This window comes from Delphinus delphis, chromosome 7 (assembly GCF_949987515.2).
Source record: "Delphinus delphis chromosome 7, mDelDel1.2, whole genome shotgun sequence".
Lineage (NCBI taxonomy): Eukaryota > Metazoa > Chordata > Mammalia > Artiodactyla > Delphinidae > Delphinus > Delphinus delphis.
Window position 1 is genome coordinate 43,431,500 of NC_082689.1, and position 18,712 is coordinate 43,450,211.

Here is an 18,712-nt window from a genome sequence, read left to right on the forward strand (position 1 = left end):
GTACATAATTCATACAGTTAAAATAAATTACCTGGAAATAGAAGTCTAATATACCAACCATGTCTGTACCTTCTGGAAAACACTGAAAAAATAGAAAGGCAATTAAAAATATAGGCACATGGGAAAAAAAAATGCACACAAGTAAAAGATACATGGAGATTAAATTTAAAATATACACGTTTCATTCTAATTGAGAACAAAATAGCACACAACCTATAAAAGGGTGCAAACATGAAATAATGAAGAACAATAAATCAAAATTACATGACATAATTATCTAGATTTCTAGATACTAGTTTAACTGGCAATGATAAACTGATTCATAATTCATGAACCAAGTTACTAGACCAGCCACTTAAAATTTAAGCCCACGTGCCTTAAAATTTAAAAATCAAGTGTAACCAGCAATAGTCAAGCGTTATGCTTTTGAAAAATGGGCCAATCCTTACGCAAAATTTGCATTACTATAACTAGTCAAATATTTCAATATTACCAAATACAAATTGCTTGAATATTAACACTTTGATAGTATTAACTCAAGAGTGTTTTGCAAAAACCTCTGCACCATAGTCATAGATAGCTGCTTAAAAGCTATTGTTGAGTTTTATTATACTTCATGTATTTTAATAAAATTTTTTATTTAATAAGTAAAAGAATAATTTGAAATAGAAACAGAATTTAAAAACCTTTTTTTCTTTTAAGTAATATCCTATTGCAAAATTTCGATCTCCACTTTCTCTTTCAGACTGAAACCTAAAAGAAAAAAAACATTTGCTCCATTTATTTACTTTCTGTAAAAGCATGATTGGTCTGTAGGTTAATTTGTATAGCAAAGTGCAGTATAAAGAACACTGACCTAAGAGTCAAGGCTGCTGGGTTCCAGTCCCAGTTCTGTCAACAGGTTAGCTATGTGGCCTTGGGCAAGTCATTTAAGTAACAATTCTTTCTGCCTTAATTTTCTCAGCTGTAAAAGGACTGAAATGAACTAGGTCCTTTCTAGTCTTCATATATTGTGAATAAAGAAGCTAATTTTTAAATTATCAAATATTCAACTGTTAAAATTTACTATTAATTACAGACTCTTCTGACTCCCCCCCAAAGTACACTAAATAGTCAATTCCAACTGAGAGAATCTACGGAAATTTCACTGAGAGAGAGAGAGAGACATGAAATGGACCTTACAGCATTTGCTGGATTAATAAATTTCTGGGGGAAGCCGAAGAAGTGGCAAATATTATACAGCATGAACAAAGTTATAAAAGACAGAACTTCATTAAAGAATGGCAAATATTCTAATGTATCTCGGAAAACAGTTTCATGGAGAAGAGTAGAGAAATACCAAACCAACAAAGGAGACTAGGACCAAATTATCAAGACTGATAAATGCTAAAAAATGTAATGGCTACTGATTACCTACGAAATGAAAGCTTGAAGGCTTTCAAACAAGTTACCTTATCAGATCTACATTTTAGAAGGATAACTCTGACATCAGTTTGGGAAAAGGGAAAAAGAAAGGATCAATGATATTATTAGAAGACTACTGTAATGAGAGCCATAGGAAGCCTTAACTTAGGTAGTGATGATAGGAATGGAAGGAGAGGTATGATCAAACATGAGAGCAGTGGACAAGTCTTCTGACCTAACAGGAAAGAGGAGAAACGGGGTAAAGTTTGGTACAAAGTCTAGATTTCTAACGTAGTCTACAGAAAGGATGGCAATATCAACTGACATTGGGATCCTTAGGGCATCGAGCAGTTTAGTAAGGAAGAGAATGAGTTTTGATTTAGACAGATTTTATCTGTGGTACATTTGAGAGCTCAACCTGTAAGAGTTCAGAAGGGGGACTTCCCTGGTGGCACAGTGGTTAAGAATCCACCTACCAATGCAGGGGACATGGGTTTGAGCCCTGGTCCAGGAAGATCCCACATGCCGCAGAGCAACCAAGCCCATGCGCCACAATTACTGAGGCTGTGCTCTAGGGCCCGCGAGCCACAACTACTGAAGCCCACGTGCCTAGAGCCCGTGCTCCACAACAAGAGAAGCCACCACAGTGAGAAGCCTACGCACTGGAACAAAGAGTAGGCCCTGCTCACCGCAACTAGAGAAAGCCTGCGCGCAGCAACAAAGACCCAACACAGCCAAAAATAAATAAATTTTAAAAAAAGAGTTCAGAAGGCTGCTGCTAAAAGAGGAACTGTGCGTGACACTCTTCTTATTACTGATCAGGGGTGGACAGCTCTTTCTAACTGCACATTTTAATATTTCTATGGTCGGGGAAAGAATGTTGGATATGGAAAAGTTCTTGGAAATGAACTTGTCAACTTGTCATACTTAAAAAAAAATCAATATAGTATATAGATAAAGTACTAACAATTCAGCAATGATCACAGTGCCTACCACATAGTTCTGTTCATCAAACATTGTGTTCAGTACTTACTATCCAATAGATAACAGGAATACAGAAATGAATTGGAAGATACTCTATCCAGGTCTTAAGGAAGTCAGAGTCTAATGGTGATGACGAGGCAAAAAGAGACATAGAATCACAGAATAAGTTCAATAAAATATGGTAATAGAGCACAGAAGGAAGGTGAGATGAGATTCATAAAAAACTTCCTGGAAAAGATCCTTAAGCTGATGAATAAAAGCTGGTAAGGCAGACGTGAAATACAAAGCATCACCTAGTTTAGGAGTGGAAGGAGAGGTATGATCATGCCTCATCACACTTCCTTGTGATTAGATAAAGCTTAAGCATCCCCAAACTGCTTAAGCTTTATCTAATCACAAGGAAACAATCAGACCCATTCAAAATAAGGAATGTCTACTACAGCCCATGGGCCTGATGTGGCCCATGCTTTTATAAATAAAGTTTTTTGGAACACAGCCTCATAGTGTTATTGCTTGCTTTCCTACTGAAACAGTGGAATTGAATAGTTGCAACAGAGACCATATGGCCCCCAAGGACAAAATATTTACTATCTGGTCCTTCACAGAAAAAGTTAATTCCTGTTCTGTAAGACAAATGGTTGGTACTCTTCGAAAAAAGCCAGTTAGTAAAATTTTAAAAAGGGTCTAGGGTAGGGGGACTGTTCTACTTTAAAAAGACAAAAAAAACATAACAAAAGTTATGCATGACACTGATTTGTTCCTGAAAAAAATAAAGGCCATAAAAGGCATTAACAGGACAGTTGAGGACATTTATCTATTGATTAATATCGTATTTTAACATTAAGTTAATGTTCTTAATAAATGTGTTGCTGGCATTGTGATTATAAAGGAGAATGTGCTTATTCTTAGCATACACATGCTGAGTATTTAAGGGTGAAGTAGCATGAGGTCTACAACTTAATTTCAAACAGTTCTGGAAAAAAAAAACCCACATACATTTATATTTACACATATGTACATGTATATGTATGTAGAGATACACACTTATTTTAAACTGTCCATCTAAAGAGAGAGACAGGTTGAGAAAAAGCAAATGAGACACAATATTAATCAGAAAATATAAGTGAACGATATCAGATTTTCATATTTTGTCTTTCAACTTTTCTGTAGTTTTGCAAATTTCAAAATAAAAAGTCGGGGTAAAAATCAAGTTAGCCAGGCACAGAGAGATTATGAGAGGTAAGACAGTATTTACAGACAAAGAGAAAATTGAGAAAATGCCAGTCACTTAAGGTAAACTTAGGGTCTCTTCTAATTCTATGATTTCCCACAAGAAGTTTATCAAAACTAGTTAAAGCATTTTAAGTGTCCTCCCTCAGGTAATTTAGAAATCATACATTTCTCTCTAATGACCAAATTCTAATTATTTATTCACTGAAGTATACATACATGGAGTCACAAAACAGTATTTAAAATAAAATTCTATAATCTAGATTTTAAAAATTAATTTCAAGAGATCTGACCTATCATAAAAACCTAAATCATAAATCAGACTCACGTTGCATTACTGAATCCAACATACTCATTACCAGCCATCTTATTCAAAAATTGCATTACCTATAAACCAAAATTAGAAAGTATTTTTAGTAATCAAAGAACAAATATAAAGAATGTAGCATGAAAACTGAATTCTATATTGTACTTACATAGTCAAATTTTTCAGCATTATTCACTCCTTGCTGCAAAGAAATGAGACATAAATATGTTAATATAGGGCCCCACCCCAGTTAAGCTTTAAGTGAATATAATATCAAAATTCCAAACTGCTATCATTATAATTAATATACTGCACATTAGTACTTTTAAATCTAGGAAATACTTCTAAGGTAATTCAATATTTACATAAGCTTTTTTATATGTTCTTACATTAACACCCATATGTTGAGAATGGATCTGAATTACAAAGGGAATGCTTTATTTTAAGTATAACTTTTCCCAACCCAAGGTTACAGAAAAGTTTAAATATAAGCTCCTCAAACCCCCTTATCCTTCATAACACCACATAATCTGCTACAATGTATGTTATTTATTTAATTTCACATTTTAAAAAAACTTAAAATAAAGTTTTACCCTTAGCAAAGAATTAGGTATATATAAATTATGGTTTTCAATTAAGAACAATCTACTTATATTTCTAAAATAAACTTAAACCAGTATTAGAGTTAGAAAATGAGTTATGTTGCAAAGCTATCTTTTACAATTCTAGTATATGTAAACATTCTGGATACATTTTACTAATGTAGAGAAAGCTCTACCTTTAATATCTCACTTGTTACAACAATACTTGAACTAAAAAAATTATATTTCATAGTCTAAAAAAATTAGCTACTTTTGTATTTAGCATTATGCCAATTCAGAGTATCGAAGATGTATTGTTTCATCACTTCTATTTCTGACATGTTAGCTACTGCAAATGTCAATAGGAAAAACCTATGTAATGTAGATCAGTTCAAGTAGCCAAATGGTTTCATTTTACCTCGGCGAAGTTTACAAAGCAGTAAGTTGTAGATCTGAAATCAAACGTATTAATTGGTGATATGCACCCAAAAGAAACAATACATCTCTAATTTTTAAAACAAGTTTAAAATGAAGTAATTTGACAACTAAAATTGTAAAAACGAAAATTTTTAACTTTACCCTCAAAAACCCAAAACAATACACTTTAAAATTTTATTTGGTGGTGGGGGGACTTGTACCAGAGTATTATTTAATTGAATAAAGCCAGGTTCATTATCCACTTTACAAGTGGATTAGGATGTGGCTGATAATCTGTGAAACCCTACAAATCAACTTATTTGAGAAAGAATGTGCAATGACATACACAATCAGTAGCTGGAAAGAACACCACACTATTTCATCAAAATCAGGCATTAACAAAGTTTAAACAAGTTAAGAATAATTTAGCTACAACCATATAGTAATCACTATCTATGTATTTTCTCTAAAGCGTCCTTTGACATATTTTTAAGTTTTCTTTCTTTATAATACACCAGAAATCAAAATGTAGAAATGTAACTCCAAAGCTGTTCAATGAAAAATAATTAAAAGAAGAAATTACCAACTTCATTGAACTGTTGCAGTTGTCAAAATATTCCATAGATCCTAATGCTGTAAAATATGTAACAACATTTAAACCACAAAAACCTTTTTAACCTTTGAAAAAGCACAAAAAAACAACTCTTTTGGAAAAGGATGTCAGCATTTGCATTGGGATGTCACATGGATAATTACTGGTTATACAATTAATCAATGTAAAATAAACAAGTTATATTTGAACTTTCATTCTCTGACCTAAACTGTACCCTATAAAACTAATACAAATTTTCTTTGTTTAGCTGTCATGTTTCATTTTTAAAAAACGAAAAACTGTCTCAACTCTTGACTATGGTCACATTCTTGGTCTACTTTGCAGCATACTAAATTAAAGTACAATTAGATTTTACTTCTATGCTATTTTAAAGAAACAACTGGTATTTATCAATGTCTATCATTATATAACATTTTGGGTAAGCTACCTGAAATGTCCTGGCAGATTATGTAAATAGACAAAATAAAATATTTGAATGACTGTGTCGACTCAAGAAAGTCTCTACTCAAAACTTCCCAATTTAAATGTAAAACTACTTGATTAATGTTTCTTCTTATTATCTACCTAGAAAGAGCATTTAATTGAAGTCAATAAAATATATTCCCCCCTGTAATCTCTTGGAAAGATTTCACGTACCCCAGGGATATGTGGGATTTAGTAATCATTATCAGATGTCACATCATTTTAATTTTGAAAAATTTACATTATAAAGTTTATGTGCAAAGATGTTAGAAAAAAACACACATACACATACCAAATAACCTAGAGTAAATGCCCCCAGCCCCTGCACCGCCCTGCCAAAGCAAAAACACAAACTGTTAAAAAAAAAAAAAACATTTCTCCAGTAGAGAGGTACAGAGGGGTGAAGGAACAGATGTTATGAAAACTGAAGCCAGGAATGGGTAGATGGGGGATGGTTATACTTTTCTGTTTATTTTGTGCATGTTTGAAATTTTTCATACAAAATTAAAGGAAAAATGTTTATTTGCTAATAATTTTGCACAGTAATTACAAAACTGTTCCTTTAGAATATTTTCTTTTTTTGAAATAGTAAATGATTTTTAATTAGTTCATGTACCAGTGGATATTTTCTATTGCTAGAATAGAAGTATAAATTCTCTTACTATTCTAAATTTTTACAGATGTACAAGTTGAGAAATCCTGCTGATAATAGATGAGTAGATGGAAATAGGAAAGACTTTGTTATGGCAATGTACACAATCCTTTACACATTTATCTCATTACATACAAAGGTCACACAGTAAAATATACCCTCAAAAACTACACTTAATGCTCTCATTAACTAACAACTTGATCAGATCCTCTTTCCATTTTGTTGAAACCAAAAATCTGGAAACAACCTGGTATATAAGATTTGTTCCCAGTCACTACAGTGATTCACATCCTCAGTACCATGACCACAATATTTCAAAATGTTCTCTTTTGATGGTGCCCAAGACGTTTTTACAACCTGAAGCAGTGCACCACAGTAAAATTTAGGACACGAGAAGTATATACCTTTTGGAAAATGGGAGGAAACCTAGACCAAAGGCAGATTAATTTTAAGAAAGGCACCTATGGAAACAGATTTAGAAACTGATAGTCTTAAAACTATCAATGCCTCTTTATCTCTTGGAAAAATATTCCCATGCCCAGGGATATGTTTATTTCAGTTTTAAGTCACTGCACAAGTATTATTAGATATCACATTATTTTAATCTTAAAATTACAGTAATTTATATTAAGTATGGTAGGAAAACTTAAAGATAAACTGGACAAAACACAGTTACCAAAATTTCTAACCCATTTATTACCACATGACTTTTAAAAAGCAAACCATGTGGTTTGTTTGAAAAGGTTAGTAATCAGACCTTGAGATTAGAAAATTATACAAATTTATTTTTCTATAAACATATCTATCAAGTTAAAGAATTTACATTCCTTTGAGGAAAACTTTTATGAATGAAAATTTGACAAAGAAGCACTGAGTTTTAACACTGGCTATTAAACGAATTAGTAAGTATACTGGAGTAGTTTTATAACCTCTTTATACAATATACTCATGAACTGAATTATGTATTACACATCACAGCACAGGTGAAAATATCACTATTAACAGGGACATGTGCCAATAAATGTAATATTAATATGACTCATTTAAAGTCAATGCATTAATCACAGTTATTTTGTAAGTAAATCACTTGATTCCATTCATAAAGTATGGAGGTGTAGAAGCAAATTGAAAATTAGAAATCATAGAGGAAAAAGGCATAGAAGAAAGAGGCAAAAAGAGGTAACTAAAAATGATTTTACAAAACATTTGGTTTAATCTCTCCAAAGAAAATGCTTTAAAGCTAAATAATACGTGAGAATTAATATAAATATTACAGGTGAAAAATAATGTTCTAAATCTAGTATTTTCATAGATTAGCCCTAAAAATAAAGTAACAAAAAAGGGAATTCTGTTGACAAATTATCCGCCTTTTATTTGAGGAAAAAAACCCTCAAGCACATCAACTGATATAATCATGAAGAACTGATATAATCATAATAAGCCAATATAATCCTTTCTTATGAATGTTACCAAGTTCAAGGCATCATCCATTGCTCCCCAGAGCCACAAACTGCCTTAAAAATGTGGCTTATAAGCATGTGTAACAGGTGATTGCTAACATGACCAAACTGAACATTACACACATATTAACTAAATTTGTCTTGATTTTTTAATGGAGCATGATTATTATTTTAAAAAAAGAGAGGAAAAAAACCTCCAATATTTTAAATTCAAAAATACTTCTGATTAAAAAAAAAAATCAAGTTCTTCAAATGACAAAAACCAGAAACTACCACGAGAATAGAGACACAAACACAGAAGACAATGTGACTTTATCTTTAAAATTAAAAAGCAGGGCTTCCCTGGTGGCGCAGTGGTTGAGAGTCCACCTGCCGATGGGGGGGACACAGGTTCGTGCCCCGGTCTGGGAAGATCCCACATGCCGCAGAGCGGCTGGGCCCGTGAGCCATGGCCACTGAGCCTGCGTGTCCGGAGCCTGTGCTCTGCAACGGGAGAGGCCACAACAGTGAGAGGCCCACGTACCGCAAAAAAAAAAAAAAAAAATTAAAAAGCAGAAGTGTGACAATTATATGTTGTCCTCATTTTTCCACTCTAGCCCTCAAGTTATCAGAAGATCTTAACTTTTAAACTGAAACTAGGTGAGATTAAAAAATTATGTAAGGATGCTGCTATTTCATCCAGAGTAACTGTGCTTTCAAATTTATTTTTACTCTTTCCTTTAAATCAAGCAACCAGATTACCATCATCAAATAAAATCAACTGCATCAAAAAGTATTCCTTTAAGTTTAGCAGCTACCACAGAGAAAGAGACAGGAAAAAACCTTCATGGTTTTTTAAATTATGTGCCTTTTAAGTACAAAAATGACATTTGTTTTTATGAAGGCATTTACCTATATAGTGTTTAAAATTTTAAATACTGGAGTTTTCCTACAAGTTTAGTAGTTAAGAATTTATGCAACAGGTTCCTTCTGTCCAAATTCTCCTTTTTTACACAATCTGCTAATCCTTTTGAACATTTGCTCTGCCTCTTCCCCCATTTTCCTGATGACCACCACCAATCCTACAAAGGAAAAATATCAATACTACAAAATTATGAAATAGTCTTACTAAAGATTCTAGTAATTTGTGTGTGGGGGGGAGGGGGAATAACATGAGGGGAATGTTTTAATAGCACCATAATAAAGTTCTGAAGTTTGAAAGAAAAATATAGCCTTAAGGTCATCAGCTAAAAGCTAAAAAACAGAATTCAAATCTAATAGCCATGGTAAAATGGCCACATTTTGGGTACTCAAAGCACAACCTCCTTGAGAAGAAGCCTAGTTCCTTATGGATAGCAAGCACTGACTAATGTCCAAAGAATGACTGTATACACTCTCTGAAAATTAGATTGACTTTTAATCCAATAACTGGTATCTTCTGTAAAAGTTAAATTAGGAAAATAAAATTTCTGCCTTTTGGACAATATAACTATGCTAGGTAAAGACAAAATGTCATCAAGAGAAATAGCAAACATCTACATTAAAAATGGTAGAGTGAATTTGAATGAATAGCAAACAGAAAATTGGGAGACTTAGCTCAAGCCCAATTCTACTGCTGTTAGAACCTTTCCAGTCTGTTTCCTCATCTTATCTATTTAAGGAGTAAGAAGGCTGAGCTTGAAAACTCCGTAAGAAGGCTGAGCTTGAAAACTCCTTCAGCCATGGTTTTATTACTTCAATTTCAACTACCAATTCAACAATATTATGTGATCATATAATCTGCAGAGATCACAGATAGTTATTTATAAAAGTTTTGAATTCTTTTTTAAAAAGTCCAAGAAAAGTATTACATTCTGGGACAGTCAGTTTTACACAGAGGTATGTCAAGCTTATCCCTTCAAGATTTAGATAAACTTCATTAAAAAAAAAACCAAAAAAAACCCAAAAAAAACCCAAACCAAAAAAACCCCCAAAACTTGTGAAACAACTTCTAAAAATAAAACAAAAAAGGTCAAAGAAACTGACCTTAAATATGAACCATATCCCAAAGCCTCATTTCCAACTGTCAGTAAATTTACAATTTTTCTAAATTTAAAAACACTGATCAAATTTGTAAATACAAGATGACTTAGTTAAATGTTTGCACAGTTGGATGTAACCACACTTATGCTGTGTATGTGTGTTTTTTTAACTGTTTCTAAGTACTCATATTAATGTTGCTCATTGTATAGTTTATGGCTTGTGACTAAACATCATATCATGATGTGATATGACCAGACATGCATTTCCCACATGCAGCATTTCAGTGTAGTATATTAAGCCCATGAATCATTAAACAAAAGATGTTTAACTGCATGCAGTTAAGCAAGGCTTCTATTAATCATTTACATATATCCCTTTCTTGAAAATACTATTGGTGTGCTATGTTAATCTTTTTCCAGTATAAGAGTTCTTAAACTGAGATCCATGGGTCTGTGAATTCCCTACAGTTTATATAAAATCATGGTATGTGAACATTTTTTCTGGGAAGACCCAAAAAAGGTTCAGAACCATTCTAGTGGTTTTCTCATCAAGCACTAATACACACATTTTATTATCATAACTTTCCTTACCTCTAACTTACTTGTTCAAATCTGAACAATTATTAATGAGACTTTTCTCTCATCACAGTATTTACTGAATTTCATTGTAAGGGCCCATTTACTGGTGTATACCCCATGTTATACTGTAAGTTGTGGCATGACTGTGCCTAGTACATATTCATATTATTTTCTATAATAAACACGTAGTTTCTTTCACCTCAAACTGACAACTTTTCTCTTATGTAAAACAGTGACAACTAGATTATAGTGAGCATAGCCTAAAATTAGTTACATTAAAAAATAATACTTGTCTATAATATCTCCATCACTAGAGTTACAAGGATTAAGTGGGCCAGTGCTTATGAAGCATTTGCTCTAAAATAACGACATATATATTCTTAAGATAGTACTCTTCTATTTTAAAGGCTTTTCTCATGAATGAAGAAAAAAATTCATTAAAGTTAAGAGAGGATTTCTAGCATACAAATTAGAAGAATTTTTATTAACTGGGCCAAGGGTATAATTTATATTCAAACATTCCTTGTGTAACCAGGGTATCCCATCTTCAGAAATGCATCTACAAAGGCAGATAGCTATGTTTTTTTCAAGCATGGAATAGATGTGCACAGATTTACTGAAGAAAGTATATAAATGTTCCAAACACAAATGAAATATAGTTGAATACCAATGAAACTTATAATTAGAAATTAAAAATCTAAGCAGTATCACAGAATAGAACCACTTTCAAATACTTATTTCAATACATTAGTGTTTCCAATTATTAAGGCAAACTAGACACTTAACAAAAGAAACAAAACATACCATGTAAACCAAAGAGTAGGAAAATAATGTAACTTAATAACTGGAATAAGTCTTATTTAGTTATTACATGATTCAAGTAAAACAAATGAAACAAGTTCAAATGAAAATTGTGATTACAGCTCATGAAAGTATAAAGGACTTGAGAACAGTCAAGGGTAAATGTACTTTGTTTTAACACAAAGTACCAGAACATTTGTCTCTACATATGCTGATGACAAACATCAAACAGTAATACGCTGTTACTTCTGTTTACATCTGTTCTTTCTAGAAGAGCCAAAAAGAAGAGAAAGAAAAAAATATTAAAACTTTAAGAAGAAAAACTTCTGTGACTACTGTTCAGAAGAGACTTCTTTTTGAATTTTTGCCAGATCTTCAGGTCAAGAGTAACTGTTGGAATTTATGTCATCTATTTTAATTTTGTCCTTGAAATTACATCATTTATTTTGAAATAAATAAAAATCCTAACCTTATGCCATACCATTAATTTAACACCAAAAGAAAAATTTTCACATTTCTACATAAATAAGATTCCTCTTTATGCCTTAGTATTTAAAATTTTTACTGGATTAAAAGGAAATGTCAAAATTTTACCTTTATTAATGAAGTCACAACAATTGCTCCAGCATTTACCATAGGATTGTGTGGTTTATCTGAAAATATAAAAGCAATAGCATTACTTTAAATACCTGATATAATTTTCTGTGATGCACAGGTACTTCCCATGAACATACATCTATTTTCTTTATGTAAGCCATTGATTGTTACAGTTCTTTTTGGGGGTCGGGGGTGGAGAGTGGAGGAGTGCATTAAAGTCAGTTACACATCAAACCAGTAATACACTTTTAAGAAGCTGCTATAATTATACAGGCAAACAAAGATTCAGGTACAGACAGACAGTGAACAGTGCTTAAGAGCACATCCAAATTTCCTAACTCTGCCATTTGATCCTGGGCAAGTAACTGAACTTCACTGTGCCTCAATTTTCCCATCTGTAAACTGGGAGTAATAACAGCACCAATACCTCAGCAAGTCACAGTACTTCAATGAATTAAAAAAAATGCTTTGGCACAGCACTAAGCAATCAAATAATATTATTATTAAAAATCACCTTGGAAAAAGCATATCTAGTGTGGACCCAATTTTCCTTTTTTAAATATTTTATTTTTGTGTTTATGTATATACATATACATATGCAGAAAATGAAAACAGGTGATACACATAGGATAAAAAGATTACAGGGTATTTAAGTTGTATTCAGCATGCCTTCTATATTTCCTGACAATAAGGATGTATTTCTTGTATAATTACAAAATTACTTAAAATTTAAGTTCATCCAAAATCCTACCTCTTCTCCTAATTCTTACAACAAACAGAATTTCAAATCTCAGCTGATTATACTGTCATTCATAGCACAGCACAAATGCCGAACACAAAACTCTTAGGGCACTGAAAACATTTATTTGAAAGCATAATTCCTAATCTGTTTGTGGTAGTAATTTACTTCTTTGGGAACAAGTTCTTATCTAACTTGACACATCTAGCAGAATTCATAAGTTATTGCTACATTATTAGTCTCCTTGAATTTTAAGCAAGTTACCTTCCGTGAGATGAGTCTACAGCTAAACAAGGAAATTCTTCAACTGTTGAAGAGTTACTATATGACCCAGCAATTCCACTCTCAGGCATATAACGAAAAGAAATAAAAACATGTGTACACAAAAACTTGTATACAAATGTTCTCAGCAGTATTACTGATAATAGTCAAAAAGTGAAAAATAACCACAACCCAAACATCCTGCCAAATGATGAATGGGTAAACAAAATGTGGTATTATTATCCAAACAATGGAGTATTATCCAGCAATAAAAAAATGAAGTATTGACATAAGCCACAACATGAAAGCACCTTGAAAACATTAGGCTTAGTAAAACAGGCCAGTCAAAAAGACCAAATATAATGATTCCATTTACATAAAGACCAAATATAATGATTCTGTTTATATGAAATGTCCAGAACAGGCAAATCCATAGAGAAGGAAAGTAGATTACTAGTTTCCATGGGTAGAAGAGAAATAGGTATTGACTACTAATATCTCTAATACCTAGGGTATCTTTTAGGAGTGATAAAAGTGTCCCCAAATTGACTGTGGTCATGGTTGTACAACTCTATGAATATACTAAAAGCCATTAAATTGTACATTTTGAATGAGTAAATTATGTAGTAAGTAAATTATATTTCAATAAAACTGTTAAGAATGTTTAATGAAAAAAATCAATAATGACAAAAAATTGGGTAACTTAACAGTACACCATTTTCCTCAATATAAGATCAACAATATGATTTAGTAGCTAGCTAGGCTTTAAATAGTGTACATTTTGGGTTACCCATGATAATGACAAGTTCTAAAAGTTAAAATAAAACAGTACAGGTATACTATCTAAATAGTACAGTCAGGATTTCACCTATTTCAAATTACACTAAGGAAAGTCTGTTTTCTTTGAGATCACACGAAATGACAGTAATAGTTGTCACAGAAAAATACTACGCAACAAAAGGGAAGCCAAGAAACAAAAAATTTCCAGTATTATCTATGTAAAAGAAAAATCAAATGCAGACACAGAAATCAAAATATGGAAATCAGGGCTTCCCTGGTGGCACAGTGGTTGAGAGTCCGCCTGCTGATGCAGGGGACACAGGTTCATGCCCCGGTCCAGGAAGATCCCACATGCTGCAGAGCGGCTGGGCCCCGCAACTGGAGAGGCCACAACAGTGAGAGGCCCGCGCACCGCAAAAAAAAAAAAAAAAAATGGAAATCAGGCTGTGCTAAATTAGTTTATACTCGTATTTGTGTATATTCATATATCTGTCCTTTCATTTTTTTTTTTTTGGACGTTATCAGGTTTAGACTCTAGGGCCCTAGGAGGTAGCTAACGTATGTATTCCAAATGGTACCACATAAACGTGGGCATTTACTATTTTGTAAATCATAAATATTCAGCAAATACTACATACGCTACATTTAAGAAGATCTTCCAAGAACACTAAAGCATTTCATGGCATGACAGAGCAATTTTCAGATGTAAGCACTGCTCACTCTGACTTTGGCTTAAAAGCCAGACATCTGAACACTTGGAAATACACCAGAGATTAAAACACCAGCTTTACTGCATTATAAAACCTCAGTCTAAAAGTGGAAATCTCCTTTTCCACTCTGCTCTGCCATAGTCAGAAGGAAAGAACTGAAGGGTTCAGTTTAGAATTTTTAATTTAAAAAGAATTATGACAACAGAAATAACACAAGCTAATTAATAAAGGCTACTATCTGAAGTAATGACATATATTAGCTTAGTAAAATGACAAAATGGACATCTGAAATTTTGGGGCATGTTTTTAACTAGAATGCAAAAAATTGATTAATTTTAACAAATATTTATTCTAAGGGAATAAAACAAGCAAAAAATTCTTCCATGTTATACCAGAAAAAGCTTTTCAAACTAAGTATATGAATCTTACAAAGATATGGTTCATGACTGAGGCTGACAGTAAAAGAGTAACTACTATAATTTCTTTATCTATTCATTATATTCAGATTAATGTTAATTTATCATCATAATCTTACAAAGCTAGGATAATATTAATACATTTGTTTCTTTTAATTTTATAACGCTAGATAGACACACATGCACATACATACACAGAGTATAGTTTCACCATAAATTACCCTTGAAATTTTCAATATAAAAAAGACCCACAAACTCTTTTCTTGCTGGGGCTAATCTAAAACCAAGACTCTAGAGCACAGAACCTATGCAGAACTCAAGAAGGAGTGGTATGGTATAGTGACGCCTTCATTTTCCCATTATTTCCCAGATTCCTGGTATTGGCTCAGGCTTGGAAAAAGTCAAAGAATATCAAGGCAAAACCTTTTGTTAAACTTTATATTCAGTTATTACAAAACAGTGCTAAATTCCTGAGTTCTTATTGTGATTTTTTTTCGTATAGACTTAGTGTCAATAAAATGTATATGGCAAAAAAATGTATTACTTACAATGTTAAAGTCATTTACCCCAAGCCTATTTTATTTCTTACCACTCAATTCACCAGAACCACTTAGTTTATCCAAGTTTGTATTTTGGGGAAAATAGTAATTTTTCTTGTAAAATGTTTAATCTTGTGAGAACAAAAATATTCTTTCCATATTAAATCTAGATGTCAGTGAATTTAATAAATAAGGTACTTCTGCATATGTCCTTATTGAAGTTGCTAGTTTACAGTAATCTCCATAAAATCAAATGTAGCATCAGGATAGAAAGATTATGGTAAAATAAGTAAGAAAATTCAACTGCCCTCAAAACAAATAGAAAGAGAAGCATAAGAAAGTATCAGTCTTATAACTTCATTTTAAAAACTCATAAAACAATACTGAGTATAAGGCATATTTTTTATTTTTCATCCAGCAGAAAGAAAAAATACAAAAGTATATTTCTCACAACCATTACTGTAATTCCTTCACTCTTGTTTTCTTCAATTCTATTTTAACTTGTCACACAATGAGGAACCTAGCATATGCCTGAAAGATTAAAAAACAGAAACCAATCTATAGGTTGGTGTTTAGATTTAAAACCTCTATCAGATCAAAAGTACTAACTACCTTTGTCCTCCCCTTTTCTTTTGGATTCCTGTAAAGCAATAAGACTTGTTAGTTATCCAACTATTTAACACAAGATATTTCTTTCAAATACTAAATGTTATGAAGCAGAAAAAACAAAACATCACCTCAACCAGGGCCACCATTAAAGCTTTTTATTATGGAAGTTTTCAAATATATACAATATACAAAAGTAGAAAGAAAAGAATATAAGCATGCATGTACCCATCATTTAGCTTCAATGATTACCAACATACAGTAATAATCACATGCATCACTCCCAGCTACACTCCACTGAATTATCTTAAAGCAAATTCTGGACCCTGCGAGACTTTATAAGATATTCCCCTATAGGTGGTTATAAAGTGAAAATCTTACTTCCTGCCTCTGTCTTTTCTCTAGCCCACTTTCCAGTGGTATGAGATGCCTAAAAAACCTGTTTTTTAAAGTAGGTTAACTAACTCTATGGGTTTCACAGAAATTCCATGACAAATGAAAAAGTATCAATGCTTTTAATTTTCTTTTTCTTCGAAGAAAAAACTAGTTAGATTTACACAGGAAAATGAGGTATTTCTTCTTCCAAGTAACTTTTATATAATTCTTACCATCTTCATTTAAGAACAGTTTGTTGAACCTTAATCCACTTGGCTCTTTCCCAACATATCGATGCACATATTCTGTTCCAAGATCATTAACAGCAATGGCATATTTCAAAGGTTTTACACAGGATTGAAGGCAAAATGGAACTTTGGTATCCCCAATAGAATGCCTATTTAAAAGTAGATTTAAAAAATAATTAAGATCAACTGTGAAAAAATGTAACAATAACTGGAGCTGTTATTTACATGTTAATTCTAATTTATAACAGTTTTCCCATAATTCAACAGCAAGTTTACTTGGATATTGAAGAATAAATATGTTTATTTTAACAGGGATACTGCAATAAAAAGGCAAAAGCTTTCAAATACTCAGGTAATAGACTGGTTCAAAATTAGATAATAAGTAATGCAAAAAATTGCCTCTGGGGCTTCCCTGGTGGCGCAGTGGTTGAGAGTCTGCCTGCTGATTCAGGGTACACGGGTTCGTGCCCCTGTCCGGGAAGATCCCACATGCCGCGGAGCGGCTGGGCCCGTGAGCCATGGCCGCTGAATCTGCGCGTCCGGAGCCTGTGCTCCGCAACGGGAGAGGCCACAAGAGTGAGAGGTCCGTGTACCGCAAAAAAAAAAAAAAAAAAAAAAAGAAAAGAAAAAAAAGAAAAAGAAAAAATTGCCTCTGAGGGCAACAGGGTATGGCCCTCCTTACTCCTATCTGTATTCAATCATATAAAATGAACTAGTCCTTTTAGAAACTAGTCACAATTTTTTTTACTCATAGCTTTAATAATGGTTAAACTGTGGTTAGTTTTTAAATGAAGCTCAGTTTATTCAATAAACTGAGACCCTGTCTATAAATGCCTCATCTTGTGAATCATATCTATTGACAATTTCAGCCCCATTAAAAGAAACAGCATCCAGTTTTATAAACCTGATAGAGCTGGCACTAACGGCAATCATAATCACCATGTAGATAAACAACAGAACAAACTAAGATGAAAATGAAATAGAGAATAGGTTTGAAAGTGAAAAAACTGTGACTGGCCCCATTATAATGTAAGCTTAACAAGGGCAGTGATCTTTGTTTTATTTGCTGAAGTATCCCAGGTGCCCCAAACAATGTTCCAACACATTACAGGCACTCATTTATTCGAGCGAAATTTATTCACAGTGAAACTGGGCACTATAATAACTACCCCTGGGCAAATAGGGGGTTTAATGGAGACATCAGAAAGACACCTTACTTCTAAGTATATGATGGAATATAAATAAATATGTGTGTATATATATATATATAATATATAATATTTTTCCTGTCAAATTTATGAATAACTTCTAATTCAGACCATAACTTCAATTTGGCAATCATTCTGAAACCTGACAAAAGCCTGTCTTACTACCTTTGGATTTAAAAATACCTATGTTCTAGCCCAAAGTCAAGTTTCTTATCTCTAGATAAGAAAACTGAACTAAAAGAATCATCTATACACACAAAGTATGTTTAAGAAGAAAAAACACATGTGCAATAATTAGGTGATAATAATTTCTTCCAAATATAAAAATTTCCACTACATGATAAACCATTTCCTCCAAATACAAAAAAATAGGAATACCACTCCCTACTGGAATTTGCTCCGTAAGGATAAGCCATGTCTTCTCATGCATTTGTGTCTGTTCATAGCACCCGATATTTAATTCAACACACAAGTGTTTAGTACATTTCACAAGCCCAGATAAGGATAAAAGCCTGTCGTAATGGAGAGAACAATGGACTGGAATTTAAGAGACCAAGGTGCTAGTTTCACCTCTGCCAGTTTTATACAAACTCTGAACCTCAGATTCCTTATTATAAGAATGAATGAGCCAAACCACATGTTTTTTTTAACTGTAAATATTTGAGGAAGATAAGTAGTAAAAAATAAAAGGATCACTTACAATGAAGGCACTTAAGAGATACAAATTTTAATAAATGGGTGGA

At 32.6% G+C, this 18,712-nt stretch overlaps 1 protein-coding gene across 7 annotated transcripts in view; it reads right to left on the reverse strand.

The window, feature by feature from the left end:
• GLS (glutaminase) overlaps positions 1-18,712 on the reverse strand; it is a 78,939-nt gene that overhangs the window by 41,133 nt on the left and 19,094 nt on the right. For 5 of the 7 annotated variants that reach the window (XM_060016397.1, XM_060016402.1, XM_060016399.1 and 2 more), the window contains exons 6-11: positions 16,747-16,910; positions 12,085-12,143; positions 4,095-4,127; positions 3,947-4,005; positions 687-753; positions 32-82 (exon numbers count right to left, since the gene is read on the reverse strand). In XM_060016397.1, coding sequence (XP_059872380.1) covers positions 32-82; positions 687-753; positions 3,947-4,005; positions 4,095-4,127; positions 12,085-12,143; positions 16,747-16,910 — 433 coding nt within the window. The other 2 variants (XM_060016403.1, XM_060016404.1) reach the window with 2 other exon arrangements.